Genomic DNA, 19,190 nt, shown 5'->3' with positions numbered 1-19,190 from the left:
AACACAAATTATATATTATGATATAATTTATATATTATCAATGATCTATATATGTTGCCACTTACATACAAAGTGGAGAATGGAATCCTGCAGTGAAGACATTAAGGTTAAGAAGAGTGGAGAAAATTTAGCAAAGGAATATTTTGTGTTTTTATCTATTGCCAGAGGATATTTTTAAAGTGCTGTTACTCCTTAATACAGAGGTTTAAAGCATAGAAAATAGGAAATCAGAAAAGCACATGTTAAAACCCGAGACATACATTCACCCAGCTTTGAAGGACTCTGAAGGGCTATTATTAGACTTTCACTGACAGCATGTTCTTCTGAAAGGTTTCTATGAGATTAACTGAATATTCATGGGTCAAGAACTTCTATTTCTTTATCAAATCGATATAGAAATGAATAAATAAAACAAATACAATGTTTACATGGGTTTGAAAACATTTCTCATCACAGCAATTTACTGGGTTTGGTAAATAATTTACTTTCATTCGGCAAAACAGATAGATATTGTGTATTCTTTGTACAAGAAAATTTAACTGTGGTAGAGAGGAAAACACAGCTAGAATTCTAATAATGACAATGGTTGCAATTTCTAGATTTTAGGAATGGTTTTGCAGGGCACTTTCATGACTTCAAGAACATTCTGGGGTTTTATAATTTCAGATGAAGAAAGGTAATTATGTTAACTGCTAGTAAAAAGCCAGAAAGTTCTGCAGTAAAATCTATTAGCTCAGACCTGTAACAGCAGCTAAAACCCAGGTCATGCCGGATAACCTAAAAATCTCAGAGGAAAGGCATTTGAAATCCAGCACAGAAGTTTAGAGGGAAGAGTTTTCATATCCTATTTAGCTCTGTGAAAAATTTGAATTAGAGTCAAGAGAGAGCTTCTAACTTTCAAGAGTTGAGGAAATAATTGGGAAAATATGACTGCTTAATGAATCTGTGCTAAAAACTTATTATAAAGCTGCCATAAAAATTCCTATGCTAGAAATAACATACAACAGGCAGAAGATATTTAGAGACTGCAAAGTACTGATAGGATAGAATTGCAACTCATTTCCATGATCTAGTCAGAGTGCAGATGCTCAGACACTGAGTGCTCAAAACAATTCAACAGAGCAGTGTTCAGTACTCTACCTAAGCAAATTCCATTACCATTTACACCTTGAAGGTGCCTTTCATTACACTACAGTGGGTATTAAGAAAAGGGACCACATAATGGTAGATATATTTATGATATATTTAATGAGAGCATATTTATTATTAGGGGAGTGGGGTGGGAAATGCCATAAGGAAGACCAAGTCAAATCTAGTATTTTAGATTCAATTATTCTCACTAAGATTTTGCTTTGCAGACCCTTCAATTAGTACCTGATGTAAGCTTTTCCCTAGACTTTCTTTAGAAAAAATTGTATCTTGCAATTACCATATAAAATATTAAGAGAACAAAACTATCATATAATATTTTCCCTAAAATCTTGTGAGGATGTAATATTTGGAAGTTTATTTGGTGAAGCAGTGGATGGCACTGTTGGGCTACAATTATAAGGCTATAGATGAAAATCTTAAATTGCTGTGCTTAAAAACAAGATTTTTGTGACTCATTCAAGCACATAATTTGGATATAAACTCATTCAGAGTACACTGGAGATTTCACAATCAATGTGGAAGTTAGTTTATGTACTGAAAGGAAGTTTTGTAATAGGAGAAGTATTATTTTAGGTGCTTCAACTGAAGCAGAAACATTTACATGCTTGTTTCACATGGCAGCATGAACCCATTTAGGCTAAAGAGCAAAAAGAACTTGGCATATGGAAGAATTTTTATGGGTTAATTTAATGACTGTATACGTGTTCTTAAAATGCTCACCACAGAACGTCAAGTATGGGTGTTTTACTGCCCCTAAAGTTGATTCTATTTTTTAAAAACTGTTCACAATTAATGGTCATCTTGTCTTTACTTACAGACTAAAATTGTGTACATGAATGGGGTGAGGGAACAGGCTTTCTTTTTAGAAAAGGGCTTCCATTCTTCAGTTGCTCTTATGTTGTCTTACTTAAGGCATTACTTAAATATGAGTTTGGGAAATTATCTTAGGTGACAGTCACCCTGTATTTTTCAAGAATAACATATTTAATGAATATCAGCAAATTGATATTAGAAGCACTTCGTACCTGTTCACATCTTCACTAATGATGAGGCAGAGAGTTCCCTCAGCAAGTTTCCACATGACAAGAAACAAGGAGGAGTGACTAATATGCCAGAGAGGCCTCAGCAGGCTGGTGAAGTGGGATGACAGAAACCTCATGAAGTTCAACAAAAAGTGCTAAGTCCTGCCTCAGGGGAGGGACAAGCCCAGGCTCCAATACCTGCTGGGAGTCACACAGCTGGAAAGCAGCTCTGTAAAAATGGTGCTGAAGGACACCAGGTTGAGTGTGAGCTGGCAATGTGCCCTTGCAGCAAGGGGAGATGTTATCCTGGGCTGCAATAGGGAAAATATTGCCAGTAGGTTGGGGAAGGTAATCCTGCTAATCTGCTTGGCCTTCGTGAGGTCACACCTGGATTTCTGCATGCAGTTGTGGTCTCCTCAAAACAAGAGAGACATAGATATTCTTTTATAGCTACTTTCATTACTAAATTGATCCAGATATTCTGTAGATTTCCTTTCTTTCTCTTGAGGAGGGAAGACTCAAGGGGGCTACGCAGTTGTGTATAAATACCTTTTGGTTTTCAGTATTTCCAAGGATGGAGACCACACAACTTTTCTGGACAATCTGTCCATTGTTTGACCAGTAAAAAAATAGTTTATTCCTGCTGCCGGCAACCAACAGATGTCTAGGTCAGTTTAGAAGGAGAAGAAAATGTGAAAAAAACCCAACAAAAGGATCTATAAAACTGAACCCTGACAAAAACAAACTGTTCATACAGATAGAGTATAAGAAAGCAATATTTCATAGACAAAACTGAAAGCATAATTTGATCTTTAATCCTTTACATGGTACATAGTAATGCTCTCACTGCATATATACCTAAGGAAATAACTGTGTTTTATGCATCTAGCTGGTCTGCCAGCAAAACTCTGATAAGTAATGATTCACTATCGGTTGACTTCAACTTGCTTTCAGTTTTGAACCAGTTACTGAAAAAATACAAGTTTTCTTATGGTTGGTTCTGAAACCAGTGTTGTTGAAACTGCTTTGGAAATACACTAGAAATTTTCAATATGCACAGGAAAAATGACAAGGTAAATGATAATGAAGCCTCAGAACCTTATGAAGTTAAGAGAAAGTAAATTAACTCATTTAGATATATATGATTTATAAAGTGACTTTGATAGTCTTGAATTTCTTGCAAAAATGGTAGTATTTTCATCAACAAAAGACACCTTTACATTTTTAGCAATGTCAGTAGTATCAACAGTCTATCAAAGTGTAGAACCTAACATAAAGGATGGAAATAGAATAAAATAGAATACTAGCTTTTAGGTGCACATTCAGATTTCCTAGAATATTGATTTTACAGCACTTGATTTTACAGCAAAGCTTCTGAACAGAGATGATGAAATTGAGCATCTCCAGTACCCGGGACATTCAGATTTCTTCATATGTCTTATTACTTGAAAGTGCCAGGTAAGTTTCTAAAACACTGGCTTAGCTTTCTAGAACAACATTTGATGCATAGCTTCTTGCCAGTTTCTCTGGACGCTCCTCCCTCTATGTTGCTCTAACCCTGGCTGCAGAAGGCTGGGAGCCCAGCAGCTCATGAGATGGAACTCGGGAGCTGTGGAAATCAACTGCTCTGGACTTCTCAGCACTGTGGGGTTGCTCTACAGCTAGAGTTTCTGAAATTTCGAGGACCCTGAAAGAACTGAATCTTCCTTTAGGGTCTCTGTGACACCCAGATGCCCCATTCTGAAGACAGTCCCTTATTTGAGTTCCCATGGACTTCAGACCTCAGTTACACAGCAGGAATTCACACAGCCTTGCTTCTAAGATAGCTTTTGCTTCCTAAATAATCTGGTCCTTCAGCAGCCTGAAGGAATCCTTCCTGCCATTTTTTGTAGATCCATCAAAATTCATCTTCTGTCATGAAAATAGATTTTAATATTCCAGATTTCCAAACTTGATGCTTTTAATTGTGTTTGTGCAATAAGAATGTGTTTCTAGTGATGAGCAAAAAGAGTATTAGGTGAAACTTAGAGCACTAATGACAAGTCCCAGAAGGAGCCACAGTCTGCTTCAGCTGGAACTGCCCTTGAAATAAGGTTGCTAATTAGATATCCAAACACATATGCAAGTTCAAAAGCCATATGTGACCATATTGCACATATATCTGTGGCTTTGTTTCAAAACCTGAATTTATTACATTATGAAGGCATTTTCCTTTCTTTTCTTTTTCATTTTAAGCATTTAGGATCTGTCATGCTAAGCAGCTTAACAGGCTAAATATTCTTGAGCACATACCCTAGATATATTTGACCAGCTTACACATGTAAGTTTAGAATGTGGGCACTGAGTTCATGCTCATTTACTTCAGTGTAGAACAGAAAATGTAGCCTTTCTTGTACTCCCTCTATGTACAAATTGTTTGTGGACCATGATCTTTAAAGGCTGAAGAATCAAATCTTAATAAACGACCTGTTTTACTCTTAAGTTGACCTATGTGGACCAGTACTCTATCTCACTGGCAGAGTGGTACAGCAGTGTCTCCTCCATGCTAATCTCCAATGACTGTAAACTATTCAGGTGATTAACTAGAAGAGACAGTTCTTTCACCACATGTACAGAATTCCTGTGAATTGGGTCATATCTGCATATTTCACATATCATAGAAAAATTTGGGGAAAATAGTAGTGTGTATAATCATTTATACAATATTTTATTTTTTCTTTCTTTCTTTTCAGTTACAATTTACTTATTTACACTGAAATTCCATCTAAACTTAAAATAAAAATTGTTTAAGTTATTGACATTATAAAATTAAAACTTTACTAAAAGTTCCAGGTAATTCAAATTCCATTATAGCTTACTGATACTGCAGTAAGTACCATCCCTTCAGCTACACAAAAGAGAGAAATGAAACTATACTTTGATTCAAGCAAGAATTTAACTAAAGAATTTAACAGTGCTGAACTAATTATGTTTGCATTTTAATCTGGGTATGAAAGTAATTTTAACAGATGAAAAACAAATCTAATGTCTAATATTAAAATCTTAGAAATGGAGGAGACTAATCCAAAAGGGAAAATTCTCTAATCTCTAGAAAATTTTCTCAAGAAATATTCCCTGTAAATGCTACTATGACTGAAATGCAAACAGCCTCAAGGCATGGCTAAGTGTATAGCCATAGGAATCTGCTATAATTTTTCCCACAGTTTTATATAGGCATTATGTTATAATTTCTCATTGCAATGTTTTTTACTCATCAGGTACTTTGAACATATTTTCATACGTATACATATGCACACACACATACATATATGTACGCATATTGTGTTTTATGAAAAAAGAAAACCAAACATGCATATAAGAGGTGACTAACAGACTATAGTTAAATAAAAACCTAATTGTGATAGATTTTATTTTTTTGAGAAAATATTATTTCCCAGTAGTGCAACATTGAGTATTTCCTACAGGAGGAAGTCACTATCACCTAAAATTAACACTTTTCTTTTTAGGCCTTCAAGGTAGAATTTAACATTTATTTTACTTCTCTAAAACAAACACATAGATCATAGACACAGTTTTCATTTCCAAGACTCCATCCTTAATGACTGCAAATATAATATAATTACAGTATCCATACACCCAACATCAAATATGATTTAATACTAGAGTAGCTGCAAAGCACTTTTTTATTTATCAAGGTCATATCTTGATGGCTGCACAAGCTCAGATAAATCAGGTGTTAAGCAGGCACATCTCCAAGGAACCTGATAATTCTCTCATCTGCAATCCTCAGCATATCTTATTATTTACTGCCAAAGAAATGACTGATTAATTTTGTCATCTTTGCTCTGTGATTTTTGCTCAGCTGAAACTGGCTGCCCTCTTCTGCAATGCCTGATCAGACCTATTTAAGTTGATGCCTTTGATCGCAGACACAGAGGAGCTTGCTGACTTAGGCTTTGACTAAACATTCTTCCATTGCAATATTTATGCACAGAATCCTAAATGATAACGGACAGTCAATGTAGATAACAAAAACTTGTAAGATGTTTCTGCTATTTTACTGATGTTCAAAACAGCTTCACTTGTACTAGAGGTATCAGTCAAGATGAAAAATTGAAACAAAACCCCAAAAATTTTTGCTTTGATGAATACTTTATTTCTCACAAACCAAGTATCTGAGGTCAGGAAATAAAATCTGTTATTGGAAAACTATGCAGTCTGATTTTTTAAAAAATGCTTCAAATTCTTTCTGTAGTGTGATGTCATGCTCAGTTTTGGAAGCTAGGGGCATTTCACTATCAAACTGTTTCAAACAAAATTATCAAAACAAAGCCAATAAAAAAAATCAACTTACAATGAAAGTTAAGCCCTATGGAAAAAAAAAATCTGCCTCTAGCTCTTTATTAATCACATTCCAACACCAGAGGCTAGAAGTACATCAAACTGCACCAAATCCTTTTCACATGACAACCTCATAAATTATTCAACTCATTAGTAACACCAAGAGGCATAAAAATAACATCAGTGTTAAGGATGTTTTCTTACAGAGAAAGGTCAGCTAAAAGTCTCAGTACTAAAATCCAAAGGCTTAAGCCTCTGAAAAGTAAATATATCTAGATAGAATCCATGAATACTTTAGTGCTTGCTGGTTTAAAATTCCATGTTAATTTTAATACATCTATGAAAAGATAGAATTATTTTTTAAATTCTGAAAACTTCAGTGTATTGTTAAGTTTTATGCAACCACTAAGTTTTATGTGGACCATCTGTGTACAAACCTGAGTTTTAATTATCCTGTATGGTGAATGCACTAACAGGTGTTTTATATACATATAAGTCCATTGTTGTAGTGATTATTTGCCTTTCAAAGGCAACATAGCAATTAGCACAGTTTTGAACTCAACTCTCATAAAATCTCTATCCTGATGTATTGGAAGAACATGGAGAAAATAACCCTTTGTCAAATACCACATACCATGAAATACCATATACAAAAGGGCGAAATGTCTTCTTTAACCCCTCTTAAGAAAAGTTTATGACTTGAAGTCCTGCACATGATAGCCTTCACCTTTAAGGATTAAGTTACACTTGCTAGTATAACTGCACGCACAGATATTACTTCATATGTCTAACCTTGTTTGGATCCCAGCTATTCGCCTCAACAACTGCAAAGTTGGTGAAAAGTGTAGGTCATACAGAGTTAGCTTTATATCTATCATATTCAGAACTTTTGGCAACCTCAGCCTTTGGCTAAACATCTGATGAAAGGTTTAACTTGCTTTGTGAATGATTACTTCAATTTTTTACTCCTAAATGCTAAAGAATCATAGTAATTTTTTTTAGCACTAAAACAAACAAATAAAAAAACCCCCCAAAACCACCAGAAAACCATACAGCATTCTTTAGAAAACTCCTGTCTTTGATATGCTAGAGAGGTATCCCAGTTTAAACCTGAGAAATAAATTCGCTTTAGATTTTTGGAGTATTCCAGTTCAGTCTGGTGTACAGAAGTCACAAGTATATGAAACTTTTACATGTTATAGAGGAATCTGTAAGCATGTTCTCATTCCTCTTTTACACTCCAGCTACATCTCCATGAAAATCAAATGTTACCTAATTCTTCAGTTAAAACTGAAGCTTCTATATAATTGGTTCACTATTGAAATCACAAATTATTCTTAAAAATTACTGTTAACAAGTTTTAATGCATTTCATGATTTGCATAAAAAAAATTGGCTGAAATTTGCATGCCAGAATAAAATTTCTGATCTTTTTTAATTCTTCATTCACAAAACACCTCCAATGGAACTATTATGACACATTAATCTGATTCATTCTAATCTATTTCATTCAGTGCCTCCAGAGAGACAAGTTCAGTTGCTTTAAACAGTGTCTCAAAATTAGCATCTGGGAATGCTAGAGAAGTATAATGTGAATCCCTTGGGGATCAGGGAATTTAACAGTTCACAAGCTCAAGTCTTCTAGTTCATTAAAGTGTAAGAATTGGAAGAATTCCTTTTCTAAGAATATTTCATCCTAGGAATTCTCAGCACTGTCCTTGAGAAAGAATAGACATGATACTCAGGCATTCATGGACATCAAGAAAGCATCATGAGCTATATTTTTAAGCTGAGTTAATACTGACCATATTCCACAGCGGCTTTTAGGAGAGCATCAGCATGAGTAGACCCAAAAGCATTGCGGACAAATCTCCTCCGTCGGCGCAAATCATCTTCCCAGTAATCCAAGCGCCAGAAGTCATGCAGTTGGCTGGAAAATAAAGAACGCACACATCAGCACCTATCACAGCTTGAAATGTATTTACATACATTGTAGTATAATTTCACTGCTGCTTTCCCATTTCTGGAATACAATCTTGTAAAAGCATGTATTACTAAAACTTACAATATTCTAGCATTTCTTTACATGCATTTATGTATTATAAACCCCAGCACTGCCTGTCTCAAAATGTTCTGCCTGCTGCTAAAAACATTAATCACACTGAACCCATTAACAAATGCAGCATCAAATTACAAGTATTAATGGCACAGCTTGCTTTCTTTTACAGTGTTTTTAACAAGGCTTGTAAATCATAGAATGGACCTCAGTGCAAATAGTTTGCAATTTAATGACTATGGTCCCTTAGCAGACCGAACTTAAAAGTATAAAATATTGCCCACTTGAATTTTGTGGAACTATGATTAAACTAATGTGCTGAAATATTCATTGAAATAATTCCCCACTGCCCCTAGCAACCTGAGAAAATTGCAATTTTATTCATTATTAATAACACTGAATTAGAGCAGAAAAAAAGTTCCACCATGTGGTAATTGTCTTGGTAAATTATTATTCCAGCACTAACAGAGTACTAGGATGATTTTATAGCTCCCAGCTAATACAAGCCATTAACAACCATGGCCATCTTAGTGTTACGTTGCCTTTTTACATTCAAAAGAATATTAAACTCCTGTAGAATTATATAAGCCATTGTTTATTTATATTAAAGCCAAAAAGTACACACATATAACCGTCTGGTATTCAGCTTTGCTTCTAAAGAACTGACCAGCTCTACTTTCAGACTACTTCTTGACTTTTCAACATAAACCTCCCACATTTTTTATAAGTTGTTTGGGCAAAGCTGCATTCTAAGCCAACATTTTAAAAGCTTTTTGGATTACTGGGAAGAATGCAATATGTTTGTGGATGCATCCTTATCATCAAACTCATAATTGAACACACTACACACTTAAAATTATTCTGCAGGCCATGACCTTGCAGACCTTAACTAGGGAACCACTGTTTTAAACCAGTCATTTTCAATCTGTAATGCCCTGGACATATGTGATCAAAAGACAAAGGAAAAAAAATAAAGAGGAAAAAAAAAAAAAGAGAAAAAACTTTACAGCTCATGAATATATGAATATGGGCTATCTCTTTGCTGGATTTCTCTAGGCCTGATTTCAGCCACTGTTTTCTAATCTACCTTCATTTTGAGAAGCTATGTGCTGGTAGCCATTTCCAGAGTAAAAGTAGAAATATGCTAATGTAGGTCAGATGTTTTCATTCTTTACAGTCCACTTAAGCACTTTTTTAATGCCTTCATTAGTTATTGTCCAACTTTACTAACTGCTGTCATGAGACCTGGATCATGAGTTTTGGAGGGCAGGGCACTGTGGGGAGTGGATCTAGCACCCTACCTTCTAGCCACTAACAAATTTTCAGAAGTAGCATACCATAATTTTTAGTCAATGCTGGTGGTTTTTGCATGCTGAATGGCATTTTCACTATATGCTTCTTGAGTCTTTGTGAAGGTCCTACTTTTGTTGCTGTCTTGTAGAACAGGCATTTTACCTATTTGCAAGCAGTGAGGAGGCGACTTCAGTGGTGTTTTGAAAGGCAAGAAGCTTTCACTTTTTAATTCAATTTCAGAGTAAGTCATGATAGGACAGAAGTAAAAATATTAATGAAACCCTTTTTAAAAAAGGGGATCTCTGAAATGATGTGTATTGACAGCAACAAAAAACCCACTTGTATGTTGGTAAGAATGATCTATGTAAGAATAAAAACTTTATGAAATTAAGAAGTGTTCAAAGACTAAAAAACGACATTTTAAATTTGTTCTGTGTTTAATCTGGTTATTCATTACTTTGATTAATTTATCTGAAGATTACTGTATATTCTCAATTTAAAGTAAACCAGATTTTAAAGCCACTATTTTAATGAAGTGCTAAGTAAGAAAGTTATGAAATTGTCAGAGGATTAAGTCTATTTTTCAGATCCAGAAAAAAATACACATTCATCAGGGATTAAATCTTGAAATATGCAATAATAGTGCAAAATTAAAATATTTGCAGCAAAAGAACAGAAACATAATTTATAATCATAAATTATATGACTTTTAAAAACATAACTGAAGTTTCTTCTTACAGTTTTCTACACAAGTCTAGCTCACAATGTTACTACGTGCTTCCAGGTACTGAAATTTGGTATCTCAACCCTAAAGAAAAGGTTTTTGAATCTTAACTGGTTGACGATTTATTTTTGACTTTTTGAACAACATCATTAACAAAAAGAAAAGATACTTTTCCTACCCTGTTGTTAGAAAGAAAGCAGACACTTCAGAAGACGATGGATCTCTACTTACAGAAAGTTTTGAATTATTGAGTTTCATCACTTGAATAACAGACAGAAAAAAACCCCTGTGTAATTTTCCTTAAATGTTGTATTATTACATCTCTAAGTTAGATTAAAAATACTAGGAAGTAGAAGACTGTGGCACCAGTTCCAGTCTAAAATTAGGAATTTAGTCTGCTTTAACCTGAATCTGTGTCTGTGTTAAATTGTCTAGCCCATAGATTACTGTACTTTAGAAATACTCATATTCCAATTCTGTAGTTATTACTCAGGCTTTAAGATTTTTGAGAAATTTAGGTAGTTCTAAATGATGGCTGTAAATTAAGCAGAACTATATTTTCTAACACTGTACTAGGCACAAGGCAGTTCTAGAAGAGGACATATCTGCAAATCCTCTATAACTCTTTCTTCTAAAACACATTTTTCCAAGAAGTGACTTGACTAAATCAAGTAATTTCAGTAATTTATTTCTGTGACAAGTACAATAAGCTTTATTTTTCCTTATAATGTGTATTATTAATAATCCTTATTTCCACAGCCAACTAGATTACATGTAATTTCTCATTCCTCCATATCTTATACCAGCGAAGTGACATTTTGAATCAGGCTTGTTTGAATGAAGAAGTGTATATTAAGCACAATGTAATGATTTTTTTAAAGAAGTAAAAGTTTATAGCACTATTTATGAGCTACTTCTAAAGACTTTTAAGAAAGGAGAAATGTATCCATACTCCTTCAACTGAACAGCTACTTAAAATGTATCCTAAAACACGTGACCCAAAGAACTCCACATGATGAGTGTAACTGCCAGAGATAATTTCCTTACAAACTACAGTATAATGCAATATAAACCTTTCTCATCATAATGAGAACTGGCATGAAACTAGTAATACTACAAGGCTACTAACAATGAAAAAAAATTATTTGGAATGGTATGGTTTTGTAACTTAATCAAAAGTTTCAGATGTGCAGTATTTCATATAGTTAATACAGACAAAGAAAATATATATTTTAATGAAACAAGCCCTACTCTACTACATACTGCAGGATTAAAAATTTTGTTTCACTGCCACTGTCACCATTGGTAGCCACTTGACAGTTTGACATTAAAAAACTATTTTTAATACAGTTTTCTTGGACAGCATGGAATGGAAAGGCAAACTGGTGCAATGCTGCCCTGGGTAGCAAAGGTGGACTTCGATAAGTTGGAGCAAACATCTTTGAAGTCTCTCAAACGCACGTTGCTCTGAAACTCAGATCTGCCCAGAATTCTGCATAATATTCTTTGCTGCCATACCAGGTATACCTTCCATGTATATGGGGACAAAAATTATTGACTAAAGAGTTTCAGGTAGCTGAATTATCCTCTCAGAGGAGAAACTGTGGAGAGCTCTGCCAGAAAAACAATTAAGAGAAATGTCAAGTCAGACTGCACAGTAAAGCCTTTCCTGCCTTTTCACATCTCTACAGCTTGAACATTTAAATGACAACTTTTGAAAAGATCTTCTATTAAGTCCTATAGCTACAGCTGCAATGAAGAGCATTGGAAAGATTTTTCTTGGACTTATGAATCCAAGCTGTCCTAAACTACAAGTCTTTGCCCATCCTGTGTGCATTCAGCATCTGTGACCACAGCTGCATGGCTGTGAACCCCAGTCCCTGCTTGCGAACAGCACGCAGTTTCTACATGTCACCTACAGCAACTGGTGTCAAAAATGAACAGTGGAGAGTAGCAGTACACATGTCCATCAAAGATTCACAGAGTACAGCCCAGAGGATGGGCTGCCAGATGGAAGAGATTAAGTTCGAATATATTAATGAAGAGGAATAAGCCTGCAGACATGGGGGAAGGGGGAAAAGTTGTTTTGAAAAAGAGGTGGGTCACAGAATTGGAAGGATCTCAGAGAATCCACCGTCTTTGTAACACTGGGAAAATACTAGAAAAGGCAAGGAATTGGTGATCTATAATTTCAAGAATTAGTCCTGGTTGCTTTTATGTGACATATTTTGAAAAAGAAATATTATTCTTTTCACGGTATGGAATTATGACTGCGTTTGAGGAATGACAGAAAAAAAAGTATATTTGGAAAGCATAAAGCATTCCCCTTAATGTAATATAAAGAGCAGAAAATGAATGACATTTAAAAAAGTAAGTAAAAGAAATTTTGAAATACAAAAAATAAAAAAAATACTTATGCAATATTTGTAATGGTTAAAGCCAAAATATAAACATATTTGCCAGAAGATCCAAGTAGCAGAAGTCTTCTGTAACAAAAAGGAGCAAATAAGGCTCAGACGTGGTGTTGCAATAGATACAGTAACTGTAAACAATATTAAAACCTGGAAATATTAACACATGGAATAAAGATGTAATGAATCTGAGAAACACCTAATGTCATGAAAATTGGAAAAGATGATAAAATAGGGAAAGGGCTTCCATTTGGACTTTGAACTAAAGATGAAATAGAGCACAGAGCAACTCTAACTAACAGCAAACACTACCACTGATCATCAGAATAGGAGCAGAGGAGTCACCTTTGAAAAGCAGAAAGAGAGCTGTCAACAGCTTCTCCCCTATGATCATGTTACTAATGGTCTTGCATTAATAATGAAGGACAAAGCTGAGACAACAGAGAATTTGCTACAAATGAAAGAGAGAAAAAACTATCAGAAGATGACTAATGATTAAAGATCCACCAAATTTATGGAGAACTTTCTAAGAACTGTTTTAAAGTCTAACACCCTTTTCAGAAAGGAGGGAGTGATTTATGTAGCTTTTATTTTCTTTTTAAGGCACTGGAAAAAGGAGTATTTAATACACACTCTTAATGAAGGCTTCTAACTCCTGAAACTTCTGTATCTTAATTTTGGTGAAAAAACTGAGGACACATCAAAAGCTGAAAAGAGAAATCTCTCCATTTTATTCAATCTTCAGATAGATGAGATGTTACAAAGGAGAGTAATGTCATCAGATGTGAAAGTGAGGCTGTGACTACAGAGATGTTAATTTTACCAATGGTACTACTTAAAGCACAAACTTCTAAGGCAGCAAAATCCCAGGATTATGGATTTTATGGTATTGCCTAGAGTCTGAAGGAAAAAAAACCCCTCATAATCAATACAAAAACAAACAAGGACTAATAGTTTACTGATTGCCTAGTATTTTTGTAAAGCTCAGTTCTTCAGAATGAGTTGTTCACTCTGGGATGGCTGCTATATTATTAAATAGTAGCAAACGTCTACCAAAAAGCAGAAGTTGTAGGGAAATAAGACTAACCATGCATAAAGCTATAAATAGGGAAAAAATAGAGAGAAAAAAGCCACATACCTCTTAAAAATAGCAATGGAAGTGGCAATAACACAAACGTTTACAAAGTAAAACTAAGGATAAGTGGAATTTTTAAATTATTGAATTGATTTAACATAAAATATAAGTTTAAAATAATGAGAGAAAAGTTTGGCAAATCTATCTTAGTACTAATGGGCAATAGTAGGACACTACACGTATTACAGCTCAACGAAACAATGCAATTTCCCAAAGTTATACACTTGGCTCCTTTTAGTGAATCCAACGACACTGAATGAAGAACAGAAGCAACTTACAAAAGAGATACATAAATTGTCAGTGTTTGACTCACTAGAATCACAAAGAGCTTTTTATTAACAAAATTTGAATACCAGATGAATGCAATTGCAACAGATTCTGGAGATGATAAATTGTGAACTTAGAAACACAAAAATGAAATAAATTTAGGGTTAGAATTAAGACTTCAAAGATTGTATTTGAAAAAAAAAAGAAAAAGAAAGAATGAAAAGAAAAGAAAGTGGCTAGAACAACACTCTGGTTTAACTCAGATTTCTGGTTTGGAACCTTAATTCTGTTTCAGAATGTCTTTTGCTGCCACTCCAAACAAAGAGGAAACAAAACACCCAAAGGCAAAAAAAAAGCCATTTTATAGTTTTAGATAAAGGAAATTTGGGTTAAATTCCCTTTTGGAAAATATCTTGAAAGAACTTAGAGCAGTTTAGGACATTTTTATTTTTAATGCATATTTTGCTATGTCATGCTATCTCAGTGCAATGGGTACTTAGTAAGATTTCACAAATACTGCCATGATGCCACAGTATAATAAACTCCAAGACAGAATGAATTGGGGGTTGCCCCTGTCTTTCATAACTGGCTGCAAAAAGAGACAGACACAAAGGCTTGGACTAGGAGCATAACTATAGGTGGCTAAGATTACGTAAAATGTATTCAATGATAAGCGTGCATGACAATTTTCTTATTCAAAATGTAGATGTAACTTAAAATTTAATTGACACAAAACTTGATCCAGCAAATGAGCATTGAATCTCAAGCAAATAAAAAATTGCTTTACATTTTGACTAGAATGTTTGCTATAACGTCACATCTGAAATAGGCAACATGACATTACATACACTTCTGCTTTTAGGAAATACAGTATGAAAATAAAAACATTTGAAGATTTTTATTAATTTAGAAAAATGAAAAAGAAAAAAAAAGTATTTTCATAGGAATTTATGCCATCATAACTTTCTTCCAGAAGATTTGATAAAAATAATGTTTTCTAATTGAAATGGGTTCAAAAATGAAATTTCCATTTAATTCTTCTACAGTTTTTACAAGCATATTACCTACTGCTAGCAAAATTATTTTGCATATTAAGCACATCATCTGTCAAACTAAAAGAAAAATAAAAGTGACTACAAAAACAGGAGACTACAAAAACAGGAGACCTCATGAAATAATACAACTTTTTGTCAAAAATTTGTAATCTTGGGGGGAAAGTATTGTGTGATTTTACGGCTGTAATCCACAAGAAATCAGATAAATGTCTCAGGAAATAACTTCTTTTTCTTAATTTAACAAAGTAAAATGCTGATTTAATAAATTAAATCAAAAGAAATAGCAGATTATTAGGTGTTCAAAAACTTTAATGAGGCTGTTTTGCAAACAATTTTAACTTTAATAGATACAGTTCTTACGTTATTTAAGATATTTCTTATTTCTAATGATATCTAAGATATTTAGAGAATTAAGTTTGGGCCTTTTTTTTCAATTGTAGTTTATCCTCTGAGCTTCAAACATGGAATATTCTTCCAGTAACAATTCTGTAGAATGGATTCACCTGATAATACAGATACCTACTTCTGTTCAGCTTTTCAGTCAAGAACATCAAAATACATTTGAGTAGGAAGCATGGTGACTCAATTCTGCCTAGGGAAGGTGAACAACGGTTGCACAGAAACCAGATAATCAGGTGTTATGACTACTGGAAAGTAAGAGAATTCTTTCTTGAAGTTATCGTTTGCTTCTTATTGTCCGACTCCTTTTTTTCACAGAAATTAATTTAAAAAAAAATCCAAATCTCAACTCCTCCCCAAAACAACCATTCCCTATCTGGGATCTTTTTAGTATTATTTGCTTTGTTCAGCTGGCTACAGCTGAAAATCAAAGACTGAGAGAATTTATTCAAATCCCACAGAGACACCCTCCTCCTTTGCCTTCTGCATGACCACTAACTACTATACTTATGTAGATGATAGCATATTTTGTTCTGAATGTAATGAATACAGCTAGATTCTTTTGGTTGTTTTTTGTACCTTTTCTGGAGAGGAATTGGGAAAAACCCTAAATCACAATGATCTCTTTTCCCATTGAATTCTGAATGACAAAAACATCACTGCACTGAGAAACTCCAGTAAACAGAGCTGGAGGTTGTTTTTAATGTCACCCTTATACAGCTATATCACTACAATGCAGAAGCCCCGAGATTTTGCAAATATTAAAATGAAGCAGAGACTTTTTACAAGAAAAATTAATTACTCTGCATTTCAAGACTTTATGTATCATATTAAGCATATATCTAGGGACAACAGGGTCCTAGCTTATAAAAAAAAAAATCTGGGCTTTTATGACTTGTCTGCAGTTCTAGAAGAGTTAAATAGCTAAAATTTTGTACAGTTGGGATTAGTGTGCTCGGACAAACAGCAAACAGTCCCCAGATTTCCAAGTGGACATGGAAAGTAAAAGAGCTTGCTGAAGCTCTGGAAAACTTTGGTGCCTCATTGGCTTATTTAAAGGTCAAACACTAAAGGAAGGCTCGGACTTGTAAGCAGGGATAACATATGTGACTGCTGATGAGTATGCTGTCCCAGCTGTCTGCTCTATTCCAGATGCACAGATTAAGGTGTCTGAATCTCTTGTGAAGGAACTACTGAAAAACCTACTGAGCATACAAATTACAACCCAGTTCCAAGACAAACCAGCAATGACTTGTCAAAAAGTCTAGAGCTGCACTTTTAACAGAAACAGCATGGTTGAGATAGACAGCTAGGACTTGTTATCTCATTAGTTACTGCTGTTTGTAAATCATGGCATGAAGGTCATGGAATCCAGGAATAGAAATTTGGTCTCTCAAAGTCTTTCATCAGAAAAAAAAAAAAAAAAAGAAGATAAAATGTTTCATCTAAATATTTTAAAAGCATTATTCTAAAACTAAGAGACACCGCTTTCTTTTAAAATATATATATACTATTTCTTAAAAACACATAATGAATTACTGTTTCAGATCTTTATAAATTATTCAAGCAACAACTAAAAGACAGCTAACTTATTAACCTGGTGCTGAGATGAAATATCTAGCTTCCTTGAGGCCTAACAACAAACAGCAACAGTAATCAAAATCTAATAAATAAATAATAAAGAATAATAAAGTTTTACCTAGGAAATTGTTTTAATTTCCATCATGCAGAGCTCTTTATTAAAATACAAGTCTAACAACACACTATTTTAAAAGAATAATTTTTTTTTTTTTTTGCAAAATGCCATTTCAAGCTTGGTAATTGGAAGTATTTAAATTCAAAATTTATAGAAGCCTGAAGTTATACATCTCCTGTAAGTTTTTTTGGTACAGATGTATTTTTCTTCTATCATCTAGAAGTAGAGCATATGTTAAGAAAAAGTACTTATCTAGATGTAATTTAATGTTGTTCTTAAGAACTGAAACAAAGGCACGACAGCCCAATCAGTAGATATGCCTTGTCTGATGTATAAACAATTATTCTATCCCCAAATACAGCTTTTACTGATGAAATGAACATTTGCTAAGGGGCATGGCTATGAATCCTATAGAATTTTTAATAGAGACCATGTTTATAATACTATCAAATAAATACTGAAGTAATCTTAACTTTGATCTTTTTGTTCCTGGGAATTTTTTGTGAGAGGTAAAAAGCCAGCTTGGCAAGTAAACAAAACTTTTCTATTTATACTTTATTTTTGACAGTCAAGAGGTTCTTCAGAAGTATAGAAACAGTCTTCTATAAAACATCCCAAAATACATCAGCATGACCTAATGGTTTATTTTGGGCTCTGAAAATATTATACGAGGAGAAGCTGACGTAACATTGCATTAAAAATAAGAAAAAAAGATGACACCAAATTATGACTTCTTTGTTTTCAGTCTTGAAATAAATTGCTGTTTTTGAGGGTTCTGAAAAACAAGCAGGATATACTCTAAAGAATTTTTGCATACAAAGTATTTGGCATTCTATTACTCTGGATATACTTTTTAATGTTTTCCCTCCTTTTACCTGCTTAATCTGTTACACGATTCTGTGTGACAATCATGATGTACAGATGCTTTTTCCCTTTTCTGTAGCACAAATCTGTGATGTGACCATGTGTATCTTTTGCATTTTTCATGCACATTTACAGTTCAGGTGCTGTGGTATAGTAAGTATGACTCCCTATAGGGATATTCTTTACAAATATATTATAGAATGTGCATTTGGCTATATTTGGGTTATGTTCTCAAATTAACACTACAGGTAAAGAAAAATCAGCAGCAGTAGTTTAATAAATTTATACAACACTCTGCCACTTTTCTATGTAGAATCACCTTGAGGAATTACAATCCTCAGCCTTGCTAATTAAGCAGATTTTATAATTTACATGGTCATTTCAGGTTGTTGGTTTGGAGGGGTTTTTTGAGACTATTACTGCAGTTTGTATGAAAGATGGAAAATGAGAAAGGAGTTCAAACCCATCTATTATTACACCAGAAAGGAAAGATTACTGATTCAGTACTGCACTGGACAATCAGTGTGGGGAGAAATCATATACCTGGGAACAGAACGATGTGCTGCTCTCCCTTCAGCCAAAATTTCTGATCCAAGAAAGCAAAAACTGAAAATTTCACACAGTAGTGAAATGCAAACTATGAGCTAAGACAAAATTCCAAGAGAAGTTCAAAGATGGAACAAATGAGCTGCATGCAGTCTATACCTGGGTTTGAAGGTAATTTGCTGATAGCATTTTTTGGTTTATTTTCTCTGAGCTGTAAATCTGGATAATTA

At 34.0% G+C, this 19,190-nt stretch overlaps 1 protein-coding gene across 1 annotated transcript in view; it reads right to left on the bottom strand.

Moving 5' to 3' along the window:
* Nucleotides 1–19,190, bottom strand: part of NBEA (neurobeachin) — a 456,143-nt gene that overhangs the window by 174,268 nt on the left and 262,685 nt on the right. Inside the window, exon 38 of the mRNA XM_066313167.1 lies at nt 8,320–8,444. Within this exon, the coding sequence (XP_066169264.1) occupies nt 8,320–8,444 (125 nt within the window). The remainder of the gene's footprint in view (nt 1–8,319; nt 8,445–19,190) is intronic.

The sequence above is a fragment of the Sylvia atricapilla genome, chromosome 2 (genome assembly GCF_009819655.1).
Source record: "Sylvia atricapilla isolate bSylAtr1 chromosome 2, bSylAtr1.pri, whole genome shotgun sequence".
NCBI classification, from domain to species: Eukaryota; Metazoa; Chordata; class Aves; order Passeriformes; family Sylviidae; genus Sylvia; species Sylvia atricapilla.
Note: the sequence above shows the minus strand (reverse complement) of the source record. Positions and strands in the feature narration are given on the sequence as shown.